Below are 21635 nucleotides of genomic sequence, written 5' to 3'. Positions count from 1 at the left end.
CTCATATAGGAGGCTGGTAGCTCGCCCTGCTCAGCAAGCCCAATAAGCCCAGAGACTGGCCCAGAACCCAGATCTCTGAGCCTCAGGTTGCAGCTCTGCCAGTGCCAGGTTTTTCCTGATATGCTGTGACCTCTCATTCCTGACACATTTTTTGGCAAGGTACAGTCTCTCAAAAGACTGGCTGAATAAATCTTGTATTCACTTAGGGAACCGTCTTTGGGTTATCAGTTAAGGGGAAAAGTGAACGGCTGCAAGCCCTCCCTCCCTTCATCTCTTCTCTGTCCTCAGTATCTTTTGCGGGTAAAAAAAAAAACAAAAAAAACTTCCCTTTTGGATGCCTTTCCACTACCACTGGCATGGACCAACTGTGCTGGGGCTGGAGTGAGGCATGGAGATTGGAGAGATGCCAGTCCTTAAAATGCAAGGTAGCTAATGGGGTGCCTGGGTGGCTCGGTTGGTAAAGCAACTGCCTCTGTCTCAGACCATGATCCTGGAGTCCCAGGATTGAGTCCTGCATTGGGCTCCCTGATCAGTGGAACATCTGCTTCTTCTTCTGACCTCCCTGCTGCCACCAACCTCGTGCTCTCTCTCTCTCTTTCAAATAAAAAATAAAATCTTTTTCAAAAAGTAAGGCAGCTGAGACTCAGAAAGACACACCAGTGCTGCTCTAGCATTTCTCTATTGCAGGTCTAAGGGACAGCCAGTTGGTGAAAAGGCTCTGGGGAACTCTCTGGGACCTGTATTTGCATTGACAAGCATACTGCTTTAACTAAGACTCTGTTTAATTCAAAAAGTGTGTCCTGTTTTTCTAAATACATTGTTGGCTTCCTGAGTACAAAAACTAGATCTGATGCTTCTTTACAGCCTTCAGGATCTGAGCACATTGCTGCATGTTCAGTTGCCTTCTCTCACTCCATTCTTTAAACCACTGGAACAGTTAGAATCTTTATGTTAAAATTCAGTAATTATCTTCTTGCAATTGCATTGTTTAGCCCAATCACATTCATGGCTATTGGCCCTGTACCTCCTGTGAAATTACAACCTCTTTATGGCAGGATTTCCACTGGGTTCCCATCCACTGAACCTCTTCATGGACTTCTCCTCTATTCATCTTGCCTAACTTACACAGGTATACTCTCACTCACTCTCTTTGGAAGAAAGCTTAGATCCTAGGGTCTCCTTTCTCAAGTGAAAGGAAGTTAATACTTTATTTTTATATCTTTGGTTTCAGGCACTGTTAATTCCTTGTTCTTAGGATTCTTGTAATATTCCCATAGTAGGGTCAGGCTTAGATTTCAAAACTGTTTCTATTACTGGGAAAAGGAGTGAACTGTCTTACAAGAAAATGAGAGTTTCTAGAGAGAAACCACCCCTCTCTCTTCCTTCCCTTCCCATGTCGATTTCTGGAACCCAGAACTGGGTTCTGCCAGCATATTCTGACTGGCTAAGAAAGGGTTCAAGGAATACCAAAGCAGGGATGTGTCTTGACTAAGGGCACTTTGAGAATCTACAGCAGAGATGGTATCAGAGAATCCACGTCTCTCAAGCCCAAGGTAGGAGGTGAACTTTCCAGGGCATTAAATTAGGCCTTACAACAGGCTAGACATACCTAGAAATCCAGTCTATGTTTTGCTAACAAAAGGCCTAATGTATGCAGGTCTATACATGCTGGGGTATCTTTGTTTACTTCTACTGGCCCTCCTCTAATCAAAAGGCAAGAACATTTTCCACTCTGAGACAAAAGCAAACAAGTAAGGAAATGGATTTTACTTAGATTGTAATAGGGATTGTAATAGGGAGGGCACTCCAGATATGAAGATCAGAGTGCCTACCGGGATTGTTTTTTGCCTTAGACTTTCATAGGGAGAAAAGTGGGAGATTTGCAATCAGAAGTTTCAGCAAGGTGAACAGAAAATGTTTATCTGTGTCTAGCTTCTCAGGGTGGAAGGCAGACTTTTAATCTCAGCCAATAATTCATGAAACAAAGAACAGGAAGTTGCAGGGTCTGAGTGGCCTTTAGAAGCAGGCTTAGACACAAGGGAAAGATTTTCTTTGCCTGGTCTTGTTACAGGCTAACAAAAGGGCTAAGAAAGATGGAGAGTGAGTTTTATTTAGGTGGGAGGGTGGTTCTTTACAGAGATCCCTTCAAAGATACCTGATAGGTCAGGAGGTTTCTTAACCATTGCTCTTCACCAAGGGCATGGGGCTCAAGTAAAGTTTAATAATGTTTTTCATCAGGGGGCCCCTTTGGAAGCAGAAACTGTACTTCGTGTGGCTTCTTAAGATGGGAATTAAGTCATCATTATTTTTAAGCAGGCTCCATGCTGGGGATTGAACTCACCTTTCAAGACCTGAGGCGACACAGTATAACACTTAACCCACTATTCACCCAGGCGCTTCAAGTTGTTATTTTTAGACGGTAAAAAAAAAGGAAGAAAAATGCCTTGAAAGGAAGCTCTTTCAATCAAATCACACCAGTTAGAAGCGCGCCACAGTCGCTGAAACTTCGAACTACAAGTCCCAGAGAGAAGTGCACCACTTCCGTCCCGTACTAAGGGCGGGAATCAAGCGCCTCGCTGCATGACGGGAAGCATACTTAATTTGTCCTATAATGAAAATGTAGTTGTAGCGCGTCTTCATTTTCCAGAAGCATAACTCAAGAAGATTCTCAAACAAGGAGCAGGGGCAGAGAACCAATAAATTAACGTCATCATCTCCACGGGGAACATAACTGGCTCCCCCAAAGGAAAGTATTTAACTGAAGCTGGAGCTCCCGCTCAATTTACCCAGTAGTCTCTTTCCGGCCACGCTCTGCGTCATTACCGTTGCATCTTCTGATTGGCCAAATGATAGGAGACAGCGCCTGCGCGCTGCATTCCTTTGAGGGTCGTGGGCAGACGCCATTTTGGCCCCAGAGGTGCTTCTGGGAAGTAGAGCGCGGATCTACACGCCTGTCCACCTACCCGGTACAGCTTCTTGTGCCGGGGCTTTTAGGTCGAAGTGTTTGTGCCCGCCGCTGCTGCCGTTTGATGCTACGCATCCCCGAAACCCTCTAGTCGAGCGGGAGCCCCTGAGCATCGGGCCGCGCCATCGGGGGTCACATCGCCAGGAAGGAGGTGACAGGGGCGGCGCGGGGCGCGGACCCTCCCCGCCGAGAGCCCGCCTGCCATGGATTCGGAATATTTCAGTGGCGACCAGTCAGGTGGGGCAGGGACTTGGGGGACAGGGCTTGGGGGGCGGAGCAGTTATTCAGTGGGGCTTGGCTTCTCACCCTCGCGGGGTAGGGGAAGGAGGCCCCGGAGACGTTCCCTCCCCCGACTTGGTCCGCCGTGGACTGTGAAGCGGCGCGCCAAGAGCCCCCCGACCCGCTGCGGCCCGGAAGTTAGAACCTTGGAGAGGGGATTCTAGACCGAGAGCGGTCTTCTGAATTGGCAAGTTTTTGGCTGAAACTGGGAAACCACTTCATATATTAAGTGCTTCTATGTGCAAAGTCCTAGGGAAGGTCTCTCCTGTTACGGATTTTTTTTTTTTTTCTTCATGTAGTTGCGAGTCTTGCGAGAATTCAAGGGAGCGGTTCAGTAGGGGGTGCAGGATATTTCCTAGACCTTTCACACGGAGTTGGGGATGGTTTAATCTCGCCTGCAACCGTGGTTTCCTAGTAAAATGTAGGACCCTCGTTTGAGTTGTATAAATATGTTAGAATAAGGCGTGTACTTCTGGTACTTGTGATTTTGTACTTTTCCTTCACCTTGAGACCTTTCCTCTTTCTCCTCACTGAAGTTTGATCTTCTTTGTTCCCTGTTTATTCAGTAAACACTGAGCGCCCCCTCCTAACACTGTACTAGGCACCGGAGATACAAGGACGAATAAGTCATGTCCTAGTGGGGAAGAACTTGACCGTTTCCTTTCACTTTGTGTCCTAGTCCCGTGAAGTGTTACCTGTCAGGAGTGCCTAAATGTCTGAATGTTAAGCTCTTTTCTGTTTTGAGTTCACTTCGATTCGCTATATGATAGCGAATAGTGATAACTACAGAACGCGTTTCCAGGCATGCCCTGCTGTTTTCGCCTAGAATGTTTGCTTGATATTTTCAACATAGTTTTCAGTTCTTTCTAAATTATTAAATTATTTTTCAAATAAATAATTGTATGTAATACATGTCTATGGGTTAAGTGCTGGAAGACTTGAAAAAATAACAGTTCCCTGACTTTTCATTCTTTTTGCCGTTTTTTGATATTTAAGTTCATATTAATTTATACTCTTTCTTGTTGCATATTTTTAGGCATTCCGTAATGATTCCCTTTGTGTTAGGACAGGATTTTAGCCTCTTATGTGCCCTTTTCCCCCCATACTCTTACTGTTGCAGCATAATTATTTGTTACATTTCAAAATTACTTGTAATTTGACTGTATAAATATTCTTTACTTCTCAGCTGAGTAGAGTAGCTCCTTACTATGATAGTGATTTCATTCTTAAACTTTTTGGTTTTCCTGTAGTTGACTGCTTCATTTTTAAAATTTAGTTTATTTTTATAAAACTTCTAACCAAGTCTTCCCATATCCTCCAACAGCCCTAAATCCCTCTCACAGTACAATTTTACTTTATATTTTTAAAGTTTTGGTTAAAGGTAGGTAGCAATTCAATTTTACCATTTTGTAACAGTGCAGTGTATGCTTTACTTTAAGGAATTTATACTATTTCTGTACTGGAGTTCTTGTGCTCTGCATTCATAAACAAATATTTACTGTGCTGTACCAGGCACTGTTCTGGGCTTCAGGGAATCAGCAGTGAACCAAAATCCTTGCTCTTTTGGCCCTTTGATTCAAGTGAGGAAAGACCCATATTAAACAAATAACTTGGTAAGTCATGTAGTACATTAGAAGGTGGTAAGTAAATTCTGTGGAGAGAATAGACTCCGGTTTTAACATAAGGTTGAAGTAGTTAAAGAGCACACTATTATTTAGAGGTTGTTGATTTGGTCCTTAGTGATGTTTCTTAAGCTTCACATTTCTTTTATGACGTATTTTTTGCTGCCACATATGTCATAATATGTGTTCTGATTGTTGGTATTTATATATAAGCGTTATAGTGTTGTTTTATTCATGACATAGCATCATTAGTCATGCTTCATCAGTGGTAACCTTTGCTCTTACATTATTCTTGATTCATTGTGTTCATTTCAGTTGTAGATGTCATCCATCTTACACCTTAAGTGGGTTTTTGTTTTATTTTTAAGCAGATGATGGTGGCGCTACCCCAGTACAGGATGAACGGGATTCAGGGTCAGACGTTGAGGATGATGTAAATGAGCAACACTCTGGATCAGACACTGGAAGTGTAGAACGTCATTCAGAGGTATTGGCTAAACAACATCTTTGGGGAGGCTTTTCCCTTGCATTCTGTGAGACATGTTTTTATTTAGGAGTTGTAGAGATCCTGTCACATGTTATAGGCTTCAAACCCTGGGAGTAAAGGATTTTAAATTAATAGAGAACTGCTTTAAAAAATAAACAGGGATGGCCTGGTTTCTTAGGAAATCACAGGGAAAGAATTTCAGGTTGGGGCCTTCTTCAGATAGTAGACAGTTCTCATATGTTCATATTGATTCACAAAATGGGCCAGGCCTTTTGGTATTTGAGTAGACCTCCCCATTCCCAAAATAATGTCTGAAAGAGGCAATGAGCATTTGCAAGCTGAAGAAATATCAATTAGGATAGAAAGTTACGGGATTTATCACCTGTCAGAATTCTTATCAGGATTTGACTTTCTCAGCATGAACTGTCCAGTGTATATAATGTATGTAATGACAGCAAACAGAATTTTAAAAGCTGTTTTTAATTAATAATACAGAGTAGTGTTGGATCTTGTGTACAGCATTTCAACATATTTGGCCTAATAAACATTTTAAAAACTATTTAATTTGCTTCCCTGGTTACACAGTCTGTACTACACAGTGTTAACAAAATAAAATTGGGAGATATTTGAATAATTCAGGTATACGTTTTTGTTAAACAAACTGAAACCCATAGGAATGATAAAGATGATGAGATTTTCTTTTAAGAAATTCATGTGCCATATATTTTGTTTGATTACACAAGAACAGAAAATTGTCTGATTTTAAGTAGTAGATACAGTTATTAGAGATTGTGTTACTGATTTTGTCCTTAGATATGTCATGAGTGTTCTTAGACATCCAGGAAATATTTACTGAGCATCCACTATGTGTCAGGTTCTTTTGAAGTATCCAGGACTAAATGAGGTCTCACCATCACCAAAATGCTTCTCTTCTTGGATTTATTTTTCATAAGGGGGAGAAAGACATTAAACAGTATTTTTTAAAAATTCTGTAATGTGTTAGGAGATAATTGCTGTGTCGAAAGAAGAAAGTTAGAAAGGATGGAGGGTGACAGAGTAGAGGGCAGGCTCTTTAAATTGGGAGGTACACATAGACTTTATTAAGAAAGTGACTTTTTTGATCAAGACGTGAAGGGAGGCAAAGGAATAGCCATGTGGATGTGTAGAGGAACACACACACACACACACACACACTATCCCAGGCAAAGACCCTAAGGTGTGCTTGTGCTTAGTTTGTTCAAGGAACACCAAGGAGTGTGGTAGAGGGCACATGAGATTGGAGGCTAAATGAACTGGGAGAAAGGCTTATCTTTTAGTTATTTTGATGCCACTCAGTTTTTGGTATGCTCTTAAGTATTTAGACTAAATCCTAATAATAACCAATAGATAGAAATTATCTCATAGTGTAAACCTTATTACAGTTTATTAGTGTGTAGGGCTTTATTAAAATTCCTACTTTGGAAAGTAGGATAAGATGATTGACTCAGGGCTTCATTATTCAATTGTAAATGTAATGTAGGCTTACCTTTAGGCATCTTCAACTACTTTTTTGTAATGAGGTGGATTCTAAATAAATAAATGTGCATGCTGAAAATTTGGAAACTATTAAAAACTTAAAGAAGAAAATTAAAATCAGCATACTGTTATCACAGAAATGACTGTTAAATTTTTATATTATTTGTCCTGCATTTTTATTTTCTCATATATGTAATGTGTGTACATTTTAAGTTACTTGAGGTTTTACTGTATATATTTTGTATTTATATAATATTTTTTATCTGTTCACTTAAGATTGTACCTAAGAATTTCCCTGTGTCATTAAGGATTCTCATTAAGCATAATTTTTAAGGCTTAATATGATATTTTTTTAAATGGATGCACCATTAATTGTTCAACACATTCCTGACTTTTGACCTTTAGAGTGTATAGGAATTAAAAATGAAGTCTGCCGTGAACGTATTTTTGTTCTTTCCATAGATAATCCCTTTCAGGAGGATTATCCCAATTTTTTAAACTACTAGGTTATAGTTTGAGAGTGCCAATTTTACCCTTATTAATTGTTGAGTTCTGCATTTATGCTCCTTTGGCTCTTTAAAGTGGCTTCTTTGGAAGTGGCTTCTTTTGGATCGTTTTCATATGAAAAATATTTTCTAGAAGACAGTGGGATGTTAGAAGAGTACCATTGTATTAAACTGAACAGTGGAGATGACAGGCCCAAAACCTAAAAAAAAATGTGTTAGTTTCCTATTGCTGCCATAACAATTTGACACGGATCTGGTGGCTTAAAAGAGATTTATAATTCTGGAGACCAGAAGGCTAAAATGGGTCTCAGGGGGTTAATGGGCTAAAATCAAGGTATTACCAGGGCCATGTTTCTTCTCTAAGGGAGAATCCATTTCTTTGCCTTCTCCAGCTCTGTAGATCAGTTGCATTCGTTGGCTCATGGTTCCTTCATCATCAGTGTCTGCACTATAACATCTTCAAATCTCTCTGACCTCTGCGGTCACATCTACATCTCTCTCTGACCCTCCTGCCTCCCTTTTCTAAGGACCTTTGTAGTTATATTGGGCCTACTCAGATAATCGAGGAAAATCTCCTTATCTCAGGTTCCTTAATTACATCTGTACAGCCCCTTTTGCATGTAAAGTTAACAAGCACAAGTTTGTGGATTGGGATATAGACATCTTTTGGAGAGCTATTATTTTGCCTGCCACAAGATGGAACTCAAAACATGGTTCTCCAATAGTACAAAAAGGTTTTTCCCATTTGCATTTTAGATTTTAGGCTGGTTTTTGAAAAAATTCATTTCACTTATGGTATTCACTCTATGTTTATTTGTTTAGAGCTCTAAGGAAAGTTTTGAAAAAACTCAAGGTAATATTTTTAAAATTAAAATTAATTTAAAAGTTTAAGATAATGAACGTCAAGATAAGTAACAGTGCTTTGCTGGTCCATATTGAAGCCTGAGACAAAATGAAAAATAATACCATATTTTTAAAATCTTGATATTTTGTTCATTATGGATTTTTCTCCTTCATCTGATCTTGAAAATCGTCACGTCTTTTTTTTAAAACCGCTTTATTGAGATAAATTTGCATGCCCTACGATTTGCCCATTTAAAATGTGCACTTCTGTTGTCTTTAGTATATTCACAGTAGTCACCATTGTCAATTTTAGAATATTTTCGTCACTTCAAAAAGAGACCTTTTAGCTATTACCTGCTTATCACTCACACCCTCCTCCCTTCCCATCCTTCTGCACATTCCATATGAATGGAATTATATAATATGTGGTCACTTGTGACTGGTTCTTTCACTTAATGTTTTTTTTAAGGTTTATTCATTGTAAACCGTGTATTTTGGATATATGTCTACACCATACCCATGTATGTTGTAGCATATATCGGAACTTATTTCTTTTTTGTGGTAATATTCCATTGTATGGGTAGTTTATCCATTTGTCCGTTGATGAACATTTAAGTTTTTACCTTTTGGCTGTTGTAAGAAATTCTATAAACATTTACATAGAAGTTTTTGTGTGTTACTTCTCTTGGGTATGTGCCTAGGAGTGGAGTTACTGGCTCATATGGTAACATTGTTCTTTTTTTTTTTTTTTTCTTTTTTTTTTTTAAGATTTCTCTTTATTTGACAGACAGAGATCACAGGTTGGCAGAGAGGCAGGTGGGGGCGGGGGGAGCTGGCTCTCTGCTAAGCAGAGAGTCCAATGGGGGACTTGATCCCAGGACCCTGAGATCATGATCTGAGCTGAAGGCAGAGACTTAACCCACTGAGCCACCCAGGCGTCCCGGTAACATTATTAAATGTTTGAGGAACTCTCAGGCTGTTTTCCACAGTGGCCGTATCATTTTACATTCCCACTAGTAGTATATGAAGGTTCTGATTTCTCTATATTCTTACCAACTTTTGTTATTACTTGACTCTGATCATAAACATCTTAGTGGGTATGCAGTAGTATCTCGTTATGGTTTTGATTTGCATTTCCCTGATGAGTAATGATGTTTGTTACACTTATGTTGGTATTGGCCATTTGTATAACTTATTGGGAGAAATGTCCATTCAGAGTCCTTGTTCATTTTTTAATTGGACAATTTGTCTTATAGACTTTAAAGAGTGCTTTAAATAGTACGGCTACAAGTCCCTTATTAGATGACTGATTTGCAAATATTTTCTCCTATTACATGAGTTATCTTTTGACTTTAATGACTTTTTGACACAAAAAAGTTTCTAATTTTAATGAAGTTCAATTTATCTATTTTTTCTTTTGTTGTTTGTACTTTTAGTGGCATATCTAAGAATTCTTCACCAAATCCAAGGTCATGAAGATTTATTTCTTTGTTTTAAGAGTTTCATTATTTTAGCTCTTATATTTAGATTTTTTGGGGCTCATTTTGGGTTAATTTTTGTATATACTGTGAGGTAATAAAACTGGTAAGGGTCCAGTTCCATTCTTTCGTTTGTGGATATTTAGTTGTGTCAGCATCATTTGTTGAAGAGATTTTTCTTTCCTCATTGAATGGTCTTGGCCCCTTGTCAGAAATCAGTTGGACATAGATGTAATGGTTTATTTCTGTATCCTCTGTTCTAATTGATTCCTGTTTGTGTCTGTATTTACACTAGTGCCATAGTACCTTGAGTAAGTTTTGATATTAAGGAGTGTGAGTGCTGCTTTGTTCTTTTCCAACATTGTTTTACCTCTTCTGAGTCCCTTGCAACTACATACATATTTTATAATCACCTTGTCCATTCCTGCAAGGAAGTTAGCTGGGGTCCTTGTAGGGATTGCAGTGAATCTATAGATGAGTTTGGGTAGTGTCATCATCTTAAGAATGCAAAGCTACTGATTCATGAATGTAGGGTATTTGTTCATTTATTTAGGTCTTCAGTTTCTTTCAACCATGCATTGTAATTTTCAGCGTACAAATGCTGCATTTGTATTTTAAATTTATTCCTGCTTTTCTCTTTGATGCTTTGTTGCCATTTTTCCTATTCTAATTAATTGCATTATGGTCTGAGAATATGCTTTGTACAATATCTGTTGTTTTAAATTTATTGAGGTTTATTTTACGGCTTAGTGTATGGTCTGTCTTGAAGAATGTTTCATGTGCAGTTGAGAAGAATATATAATTTGCCTTTGAAGCCACAGTGTGTCTCCTGTAGTCAACGTATCATTGGATATATATTTTTTTAATCTGATTTCTATCTCTTTTTGAGTGGGGACAGGCAGAGGGAGAAGGAGAGAGAGAATCTTGAGCAGGCTTCAGGCACAGTGCAGAGCCCAAAGCAGGGCTTAGTCTTACAACCTTGAGATCATGACCTGGAGTCGGCAGGCACAGTGCAGAGCCCAAAGCAGGGCTCAGTCTTACAACCTTGAGATCATGACCTGGAGTTGGATGTTTAACCGACTGAGCTACTCAAGAGCCCCTCTCGTTTCTGTCTCTTGATTGACTTGTTTAATCCATTCACAATCCAATGTTTTTGATAAGAGTTGCAGTCTGCCATTTTATTGTGTGTTTTCTATAGTCTTATCTCTTATTCCAGTCTTTGGTTTAAAATCTAATTTGTCTAACATAAGGATTGCCACTCCAGCTTTCTTTTGATGACCATTGGCATGATAAATTGTTTTCCATTACCTCACTTTAAGTCTGGATCTAAAATGAGTTTCTTGCAGATAGCATATAAATGGGTCTTACTTTTTTTATTGAATCTGATACCCTGTGTCTTTTGATTGGGAAATTTAGTCCATTTACATTCAGAGTAACCATTGAAAGGTATGAATTTAGGGCCATTATATTACTACCTGTAAAGTCACTGTTTCTGTATGTTGTTTCTGTTTCTTTCTGGCCTATGTTGCCTTTGGGTGCTTTCTCCCCTTAAAGGATCCCTTTTTACTTTTTAAAGATTTATTTATTTATTTATTTATTTATTTATTTATTTGATAGAGATCACAAGTAGAGAGACAGGCAGAGAGAGGGGGGAAGCAGGCTCCCTGCTGAGCAGAGAACCTGATGCGGGGTTCAATCCCAGGACCCTGAGACCATGACCTGAGCTGAGGGCAGAGGCTTAACCCACTGAGCCACCCAGGCTCCCCAAAGGATCCCTTTTAATATTACTTGCATGGCTGGCTTAGTGATCACAAATTTCTTTAGTTTCTGTTTGACCTGGAAGCTTTTTATCTCTCCTATTTTGTTTTTTGTGTTTTTTTTAAAGATTTTATTTATTTATTTGACAGAGAGAGATCACAAGTAGACAGAGAGGCAGGCAGAGAGAGAGATAGAGGGAAGCAGGCTCCCTGCTGAGCAGAAAGCCCGATGCGGGACTCAATCCCAGGACCCTGAGATCATGACCTGAGCCGAAGGCAGCAGCTCAACCCACTGAGCTACCCAGGTGCCCCTCTCCTATTTTGAATGAAATCCTTCCTTGCTGGATAAAGTAGTCTTGGCTGCATATTTTTCTTATTTAGTACCCTGAATCATGCCAGTCCTTTTTAGCCTGCCAGGTCTCTGGCCTATGTCTGCTGCCAGTGTAATGTTTCTACCCTTGTTGGTTATGGACCTCTTGTCCTGAGCTGCTTTCAGGATTTTCTCTTTGTCTCTGAGGTTTGCAAGTTTCACTTTTTGTTATGTCAATTTATTATGTCAGTTTATTATTATATGTCAAGGTACTGACCAATTTTTGTTGATGGGGGGGGTGGAAGGTTCTCTGTGTCTCCTGGACTTGAATGCCTATTTCCTTCACCAGATTAGGGAAGTTCTCTGCTATAATTTGTTCCAATACATCATCTGCCCCTCTGTTTCTTTCCTCTTCTGGGATCCCAATTATTCTAATATTGTTTAGCTTTATGGCATGGCTTATCTCTTGAATTCTGTCCTTTTTGTGATCCAGTAGTTTATCTCTCTTTTTCTCAGCTGCTTTATTCTCCATCATTTGGACGTCTTTATCATTAATTGTCTCATCTGCCTTATTTATCTTAGCAGCACGAGCCTCCATTTTTATTAAATCTCATTAATAGCCTTTATTTAGACTTGATTAGATTTTTGTTTTTATTTCTCCAGAAAGGGATTCCCTAGTGTCTTTTGTGCCTTTTTCAAGCCCAGCTAGTATCTTTGTAATCATTCTGAACTCTAGTTCCAACATCTTAATTTTATCTAGACTGATTACATCCCTAGTAGTCAGTACTGCCTATTCTCTTTTTTGAGGTGAGTTTTTCTGTCTTGTCATTCTGTCCAGAGAAGATTAGATGAGCAAGAGAACAAAGTCCTAAAATGGCAACAACAACCCCAGAGACATATACCCTAAACAAATCAGAAGAGACCTGAAACTGGAAATGAATGAATAAATGAATGAATGAATAAAAAATAAATAAAAGAAAGAATATAATCAGGCATGTGAACAGAATAGAGCAATACACTGGATCCTGGATACTTTGGTCTGTTTGTTGGAAAACTAGATCCCGGGGTGCCTGGGTGGCTCAGTTGTTAAGTGTCTGCCTTCGGCTCAGGTCATGATCCCAGGGTCCTGCTTGCGGGGAGTCTGCTTCTCTCTCTCCCACTCTCCTGCTTGTGTTCCCTTTATCGCTGTGTCTCTCCCTGTCAAAATAAATAAATAAAAATCTTTGGAAGAAAGAAAGAAAGAAAACTAGATCCTGAAATTGTAAAGAAAAGCTTACATATGTATAAAAATAAACTTAAATATAATAAAAGGATAGACTAATGGTAATCTTTGCCACCTGAATAGCTTTCAGGCAGGGAAGTCCCTTACCAGAGCAGACTTACGAAAGTTCTGATTTTGCGCACCAGTGATATATCACTTTTGGGTAGCCACTTACAGGGGCCCCCATCCGCATAATTTATCTTCCCATATATTGCTTAGGATTCACTTTTCCGTACCTCCTACCTTGCAGAACCCCCATCCACATAATTTATCTTCCCATATATCACTTAGGATTCACTTTTCCGTACCTCCTACCTTGCAGAAAGTGGTTGCTTTTCTATTTGTAGAGTTTCAGCTATTCTTTTCTTAGCTCTCCAGTTGAGTTCACAGGTGTTCATAATGCTTTGCTAGCTATCTAACTGAATTCCTGGGACCAGATGAAACTAAGGTCTCCTATTCTTATGCCATCTTGGACTAGTTGTCTTTTACCTCCTTGATTAAGTTTATTCTTAGGTATTTTATTCTTTTTTATATTAATGAGATTATTTTCTTTTTTTAAAGTTTTGTTGTTAGTGTATAAAAATGCAACAGATTTTTGTATATTGATTTTGTGTCCTGAAAGTATTGAATTCATTGATTAGTTCTTACAGTTTTTGGTGGTCTTCTGTGTATGACATGACATCTACAAATAATGACGGTTTTACCTCTTCCTCCCTGATTTGGATGCCTTTTGTTTATTTTTTCTTGCCTAATTGCTGTGGCTGGGACTGCCACCACTGTGTTGAAAAAAAGTGTTGAGAATGGACATCCTTGTCTTGTTCCTGATCTTAGAGGAAATGCTTTCACCTCTCCCCATTGACTATGATGTCATCTATGGGCTTGTCACATATGGCCTTTATTATGCCAAGATATGTTCCCTCTTTACCAGTTTGTTGAGAGGTTTTTTTTTTTTTTTTATCATAAATGGATGTTGTATTGTGTCAGGTACTTTTTCTGAATCTGTTGAGATGATCATATTTTTAGCTTTCATTTTGTTAATGTGGTATAAAGCGTTGGTTGATTTGTTGAGCTTACCTTTCATTACTGGAATAAATACCATTTAGTCATGGTGTACTGCTGAATTTGGTTTAATAATGTTTGCTCAGGATTTTTGACCTTTGTTCATCAGAAATATTGCCCAATAATTTTCTTTTCTTGTTGTATCTTTGTCTGGTTTTGTTATCTGGGTAATGATGGCTTCATAAAATGAGTTGGGAAGTGTTCCCTCAGCCTCCTCTTCTGCTTTTTAGAAGAGTTTGAGAAGGATTAGTATTAATTCTTCTTCAGATGTTTGATAGAATTAAACTATGACTTACATCTTTTTGACTAGGTTTCTAAAAGAGATATACATATAAACATCAGCGGGATTTTCATGAAATGTATTTGTTCTTTGTAGAGCGTGTTGAAAAATCAGAATCATCACCTAACTTTTGTGATCAGGCAGATAATGAAACGGGGAAAATTTTAAAAAAAAAATCTTTTTCAGTAGTTATCACCAAAGCCACACATTTTTAATAAAGCAGTTTGAGTACAGATGTGATCTGGTTATTACTAGTTGCCAGTTCTAATTTTTGTTGCTTTACTTGAATATTTTCTTAGACAATATGAAATTGACCTTGTGAATGGTCAGCTGGTTTTTGTTCCATGGAAAATATATTGAAGGAAATGTGTATTTTAAAATCCAGAAGCATGTAGATTTCATCTGCGTAGAAGGTAGAAGAGGGTCTCACACAAGAAATAGTATGTGGGACTATTGATGTAGAGGTTGTTTGTAAATGGAGCCTGGCTTCTCATTGTTTTCTAACTGTAGGCAAAGCATAATGGGCACATCTATCTGCTCTTGAAGTTGGGGGACAGTCCCATTAACCCAGCCTCATTTTGAATTTCATAAGGGTGGCAGGCTACTCTTGTTTGGATCTTTCTACAGAGGTTGTCCTAATACAAGGAAAGTATTTTTAAGGAGAGTACATCAGAGCAGCTAGACTATTCTTTTTGGTACTGCTGTCCTTGTTTATCCTATTTCTTACCAGTTCTTTGGTTCCATCTACATTCTCTTTCTTTGTGTTAGGTCTCAGGCTTTGTCATTGAGCCTGCAAGTTGAGGAGAAAAACATTATTTTGTGTTCTTTTTTGTTAAGCATTGTCTTATGGCATTCTATTTCATTTTGGTGAATTTAAGTGTCTTCTGTATACTAAAGGTAAAAGATACATTTTTTAAAAAGTGGTCTCTGATTTCAACATCAGTGTATTTCACATCACCTTTCAGTAAGGTAGAGGTACAGGATGTTATGGGGTATGAAGAAAGGAATGATTAATCAGCCCAGCCTTTTCAGATGATGTGTTTAAGCTGAGTCTTGAAGGGTTAATGTTTTGTAATTAATAGTAAGGTGTTTTGTTTTGAATGGCTAATAGCATCTTACTGAGTGATCACAGGCATTGTGCTAACTACTTTTCATTCATTTGATCCTCAAAACATTCCTCTAAGGTATTATTACTATCCCTAACTCCGTGAAATTGAGAACACTGAGGCTTTTTTTTTTTTTTTTTAAGATTTTTTTATTTATCTGTCAGAGAGAGTGAGCATAGGCAGGCAGAGAGGCAGGCAGAGGGAGAAAAGCAGGCTCCTGGCTGAGCAAGGAGCCCGATTCAGGACTCAATCCCAGGACCCTGGGATCATGGCCTGAGCCGAAGGCAGCTGCTTAACCAACTGAGCCACCCAGGTGTCCCGAGAACACTGAGGCTTAAGAGAAGTTAAGAGAATTTTCCTAGATGACAGAATAGGAAGTGGCTCAGCTAGGGTTTGGACCCAAGAGCTTTCTGATTCTAGAGTCTATGTTGTTAACTCAAAGTTAAGTTGTACACAATCCAGTCTATCTAGAGAGGAAAATGGAAGAGCCTTTAGGAAGAAGCTATTTTTGCCCAGTTTTGAGGTTTGAAAAGGACAAGGTGGGGGGAAGATACTTGAGGCAAAAGAAACATTTGTAAAGGCATGGAGGTAATAAAGTAAGTCGTTGCATGTGTCTGCGGTAGAATTTTAATGTGTGGTTAGAATCACTTGGATTAGATGTCAAAATGCAGATTCTGTGACCTCTTCTTCAGATTTACTGGATTAATATCTGGTGCTTTTTCACCAGTAGCACCCCGGATGATTCTAATGCACATAGGAAGTTTGGGAACTGCTAGTGCAGTACATAGGGTTGATATTGGAGAGAGGGCAGAAATGAATCTGGAGAGGTAGTAGGCAGGAGTAGGAGTTTGCTTCATTATTATGAACTCTTATGAACTCTTTTTTTTTTTTTTGACAGAAACAGACAGATCATAAGTAGGCAGAGAGGCAAGCAGAGGGAGAGGCAATCTGAGCAGAGAGCCTGATGCGGGGCTCAATCCCAGAACCCTGAGATCATGACCTGAGCAGAAGGCAGAGGCTTAACCCACTGAGCCACCCAGGCGCACCCTCATTATTATGAACTTTTAGCTTTGTGTGCAGTTTGCTCTTTTTTCTACTCATCAGAAGTGCTTTTGTTTTTAACTATCTGATCCTAAGATTAGCCATCTTTTGACTATGGATACTTATATATAGCTTCATTTTATTATGTGTATGCTTGCTGTAAAATTGGAGTTTCTCAAAGTCCGCTCCAGGAGCTACACTGGATAAGCAGCTTTATCTATAATAGCATTGTGTAATTCTGTTGCTGGATTTCTCAGATTCTTTCATATGCTAGTAAAGATGGTATGTATTGACAACTCCCAAGATGAGGTTTTCAGATACATCTTTTAGAGCTAAGGTCCGGTGAAACATGTTTTTGAAAAATATCCTGTAGAAATTTCTTCATGGCATTTAACTTTGTGACTTAGTATTCAATGTTCTGCCAATTTATAATGGTGGGTTAGTATGCAAGTTCAACAGTTTTGTTCGACTCTTCTAATGGTTAAGGAAGAAACAAGTATCCTGAGTTTGGTTCTGTATGTTTTTTTTTTTTTTTTAAGATTTTATTTATTTATTTGACAGACAGAGATCACAAGTAGGCAGAGAGGCAGGCAGAGAGAGAGGAAGGGAACCAGTCTCCCCGCTGAGCAGAGAGCCTGATTCGGGGCTCGATCCCAGGACCCTGGGATCACGATCTGAGCCGAAGGCAGAGGCCTTAACCCACTGAGCCACCCAGGTGCCCCCTGAGTTTGGTTCTTTACAAGGATTTCTATTTGACATTTATTGCTTTCTGTCAGTTTTATTATTTACTTTGTAATTTTTAGTTGTTAATCCTCTCTGTGCTTGGGTATTGTGACCCTGGTCCATATGGAGTGTGGTTTCTGTTTGTATGCTGAGCCAAATGACCAAATGATTCATTATGGGTAATAATATTTATTTGTATCTACAAGGTGAATGATTATAAGAGGGAGGTATGAGGTATTATAGACATTTTTAAAAATTCTAAGAAACCTCAGTGGTCAGTTTCTCTGACAGTTAACAATTAGGGGATTTTTTAAAAATTATTAAAAACATAACATTTAAATAAATGGCAGTTTCTATACTTGATTTGTTGTGCTCATATCTGACTTTTTTAAAAACTGCATTTTGGATTTTTTAAGTTTGCAACTTAAACCAATTGTTGAAACCAGCCTAAAAATTTTGAATGTTGTTTTGATAACTTTTAAGCATAACTGTATGATTTTTAATATATTCCTTTCCTAAATTCTGTGATGTCACTACCTAAGTGCATTCTCCAACTTGAGTCTCTTGACTAGCACTTTCTTACTACAGTGATTTCTTACCGTTTCGTCTTCGCCATATTACACATAATGAATACACACACAGTTTTAATGAAACTCAAAAATTGATGAGAATTCCCAAGTTTCACAGTCCTGACCATATGTAATGTCTTTGTCATGGTTGCTTATTTTATTCACTTATTTATTTATTTTTAAAGATTTATTTATTTATTTGAGAGAGAGATTGAGAGCAGGAGCCGGGATGGGGGGAGAGAAGAGAGGGAAAGGAAGAGGCAGAAGCAGACTCCCTGCTGAGCGGGGAGCCTGACAAGGGACTTGATCCTAGGACTCTGGGATCATGACCTGAGCTTAAGGCAGAGCTTAACCTACTAAGCTACTCAGATGCCCCATGGTTGCTTGTTTTGGGATGTATACACGATGTGTCTAGAAATCCAGGGTAGAGTGTAGCAGATAAGTTTTGGAATGGCTGTCTAGTTCATGATTCTCTTCCTCTGTGGCAGTGGGTCCCACTGCTTTGTCCATGCTCTGGAGGTATAACCCAGTGAATACTGAGTCATGACATCTGATACTGCTGTGGCCAATTAGATCATCTGTCCTGGGAGTTTAAAATTTTTGATCCTAGACACAGAAGTTTAGCATGTTTAGAGTGAGTCATGGTATTGATATTGCTCTAGTAGGAAGATCCTTGAGTTCCCTTTTCTAAGCTCTCTGAGCTGACTTGGTTCCTACCTTTTCTGAGTCTTTAGTCATTCATTCCACTTTGATTTTGGGAATATTGTTCTTTTTTCTGAAGATAGCCAGAGATGGTTTCTGTTCTTTGCAGTGAAAATAAATTGAGCCACACACGAACATGCTCTTAGAATTACATTATGGCTGTGTTGTGGAAAGCATTTCAGAAGCCAATTATTTTGATTTTCCCTTTTGCCTCCTGCTTCAGTTCCCCTGCTGGTGTTTGTATATCCCACCTTCCCTCCTCAGTAATCTTGTTAATTTTTTTTCTGACTCTGTTATCACAGACTAGTTACAAAAACCTGTTGTCTGCACACCTTTTATAGCTCTGTCTCATATAGATCACTTCCTGTAGGCTTTCAAAATAACATGCATACTTTCATGACAGTGCATATTAGTTTATGTTGTTAGGATATGTTTGGCTGGCTTACTAGAAAGCAGCTTCTTAGGATCAGGCATTGAAACGTGTTCAGCCTTGACTCCCAGCACTTGCACATACTTTGTTGAGTTAATTATTATTCCTCACTTTCATTTATAGTCGGCCCTTGAACTGTCTGGTTTTGAATTGTGCAGGCCTAGTTATATTTGGATTTTCTTTTTCAATAAATACAGTACTATAAATGTATTTTCTCTTCTTAATGACTTTCTTAAAACACTTTTTTCTAGCTTAATTTATTGTTAGAATATAGTATTGTAAGAATATACTATAGTGTATATATATTAAGAGTATCTTACTATATTGTAAGAATATAGTAAAGTATAATTTTAAGAAAATTGTGTATAAGAATATAGTATAACATAAAAAATATATGTTAATTGACATTTTATGTTATTGGTAAGGTTTCTAGTCAACAGGAGGCTAATTAAGTTTTTGGAAGTTAGTAGTTATACATGACTTTCAACTCTGTGTGTGGGGAGGTGGTCATTTCTCCTAGAGATCCTCCACCAAGTTGTTGAAGGGTCAACTGTAGTTTCTCTAAAACTTAAACTCTTGTCTCGGTGTTATTAGATGTATGACTGAGACTGCTCCAAGCCTCAATTTTGTTACCATGTAAAGTACTGTTATGAGGAGTAAATGAACTAACAGGAGAGAGTCTGACAAGACATTAGGCTCATAATAGGTACTTAGTATGTGTGAGCTATCCCTCTCCTTGTTTGTTTAGATTTGCCCAGGAGAATGTGTCCTGTATATCATTTGGTCTTATAGTTTCATAGTTCTTTTCCTTAAAATAATTTTAACTTTATAAAACCCAAGAATGTTTCTTTTAAAAAGAGCTTGGGTACCTGTTTGCTTATATTTCTTTGAAAAATATATTTAGGAGCTAAAATTATGTGAGAACATCAGAGTTTTATTTTTTTGTTTGTATTTTTAAAGTCTAGCTCTTCAAGATGTAAATCTCCTATATAATTATCTGGGGGTATACTTTACAGATTTGTTTTGGTCAAGTTTGGTTATCTTTTCCCATTTTGGAATCCAAACATGTTAGCCATTTTACAGGTGTATGATCTTCTTTAAGGTGGGGTGTTTCCATATAAGTATAGAACAACAATTTTATATTGAAGTGTGCATATTCCTTTGTTTTAAAAAAATTGTTGAAAAATTTCAGCATTTCACTACCAAACATATTTTTGCACTCTCCTAATTTTTCACCCTTAATTTTTCAGAATGAACCTAGTGATCGAGAGGATGGCCTCAACAAAAGACACCATGTGACAGATTCTGAGAATGATGACCCCTCAAATCTTAATGCCAGTGACTCTGAGAGTGAGGAGCTTCAAAGGCAAAAGGACAGTGACTCTGAATCTGAAGAACACGCAGAGCCTCCTGCAAGTGATTCTGAAAATGAGGACACTAATCAGCATGGGAGCGACTCTGAGAGTGAGGAGACCAGGAAGTTACCTGTCAGTGACTCTGAAAATGAGGAACTTCTTAATGGGCATGCAAGTGACTCAGAAAATGAAGACGTTAGGAAGCATCCTGCCAGTGATTCAGAAATGGAAGAGCTCCCCAAAAGTCCTGCCAGTGACTCTGAAACAGAGGATGCTTTAAAACCTCAAATCAGTGACTCTGAAAGTGAGGAACCTCCACAGCACCAAGCCAGTGATTCTGAAAACGAGGAGCTTCCCAAACCTCGAATTAGTGATTCGGAAAGTGAGGAGCTTCCTAAGCCTCGGGTCAGTGACTCTGAAAGTGAGGAGCCTCATAGGATTCAGGCCAGTGACTCAGAAAATGAGGAGCTTCCCAAACCCCGTATCAGTGACTCAGAAAGTGAGGACCCACCAAGGCACCAAGCCAGTGACTCAGAAAATGAGGAGCTTCCCAAACCCCGTATCAGTGACTCAGAAAGTGAGGACCCACCAAGACATCAAGCCAGTGACTCAGAAAATGAGGAGCTTCCCAAACCTCGGATTAGCGATTCGGAAAGTGAGGACCCCCCAAGGAACCAGGCCACTGATTCAGAAAATGAGCTTCCCAAGCCCCGAGTCAGTGACTCTGAGAGTGAGGAACCTCAGAGGGGACCTGCCAGTGATTCTGAAACTGAGGATGCCTCCAGACACAAACAAAAGCCAGAGTCAGATGACGATAGTGATGGGGAGAATAAGAGAGAGGATACAGAAATGCAGAATGACTCCTTTCATTCAGATAGCCATGTAGACAGAAAAAGGATCCAGAGTTCTGACAGCGAGGAGGAAGAACCCAAAAGGCCAAAAATTGACAGCGATGAAGATGAAGAAAAAGTCGGGGAGGAGGAGAAAGTAGCGAAGCGAAAGGCTGCTGTGCTTTCTGATAGTGAAGATGAAGAGAAAGCATGTAAGGAATTGTTTTGGACTGTTTGTGCATAGTTTTAATTATTGTCTAAGCTTGTAACTGTGAAGCACTGTATTTCTACACTTGATCTTAGCCAAAAGGCTGAGAAGCGATGAAGCACTGTATTTCTGAAATGTCAGGTCTATATTCTCTCATTCAACTTGATCTTCTAAAATATTACTAGGATACCAGTTTTGTTTGGTTTTCAGTGGCTGATCTTAGTATTAAATTTACTTTGAGTTCTAGGAGTATTAAGATCTAACTAGTTCAAAATAGTAAACTAATGGGAGTTTCATGGGAATGTGAAA

The 21635-nt window shown here is 38.8% G+C and overlaps 1 protein-coding gene across 5 annotated transcripts in view; it reads left to right on the top strand.

The window, feature by feature from the left end:
* The first annotated feature begins 3077 nt into the window (after positions 1–3077).
* IWS1 (interacts with SUPT6H, CTD assembly factor 1) overlaps positions 3078–21635 on the top strand; it is a 50657-nt gene continuing 32099 nt past the window's right edge. For 4 of the 5 annotated variants that reach the window (XM_044242700.1, XM_044242698.1, XM_044242696.1 and 1 more), the window contains exons 1-3: positions 3078–3202; positions 5235–5353; positions 20184–21330. In XM_044242700.1, the coding sequence (XP_044098635.1) occupies positions 3169–3202; positions 5235–5353; positions 20184–21330 (1300 nt within the window). In that variant the 5' untranslated portion in view covers positions 3078–3168. The remainder of the gene's footprint in view (positions 3203–5234; positions 5354–20183; positions 21331–21635) is intronic. The other variant, XM_044242697.1, reaches the window with a different exon arrangement.

Source organism: Neovison vison, chromosome 3 (assembly GCF_020171115.1).
Source record: "Neovison vison isolate M4711 chromosome 3, ASM_NN_V1, whole genome shotgun sequence".
In the NCBI taxonomy this organism is placed as follows: Eukaryota; Metazoa; Chordata; class Mammalia; order Carnivora; family Mustelidae; genus Neogale; species Neogale vison.
Note: the sequence above shows the minus strand (reverse complement) of the source record. Positions and strands in the feature narration are given on the sequence as shown.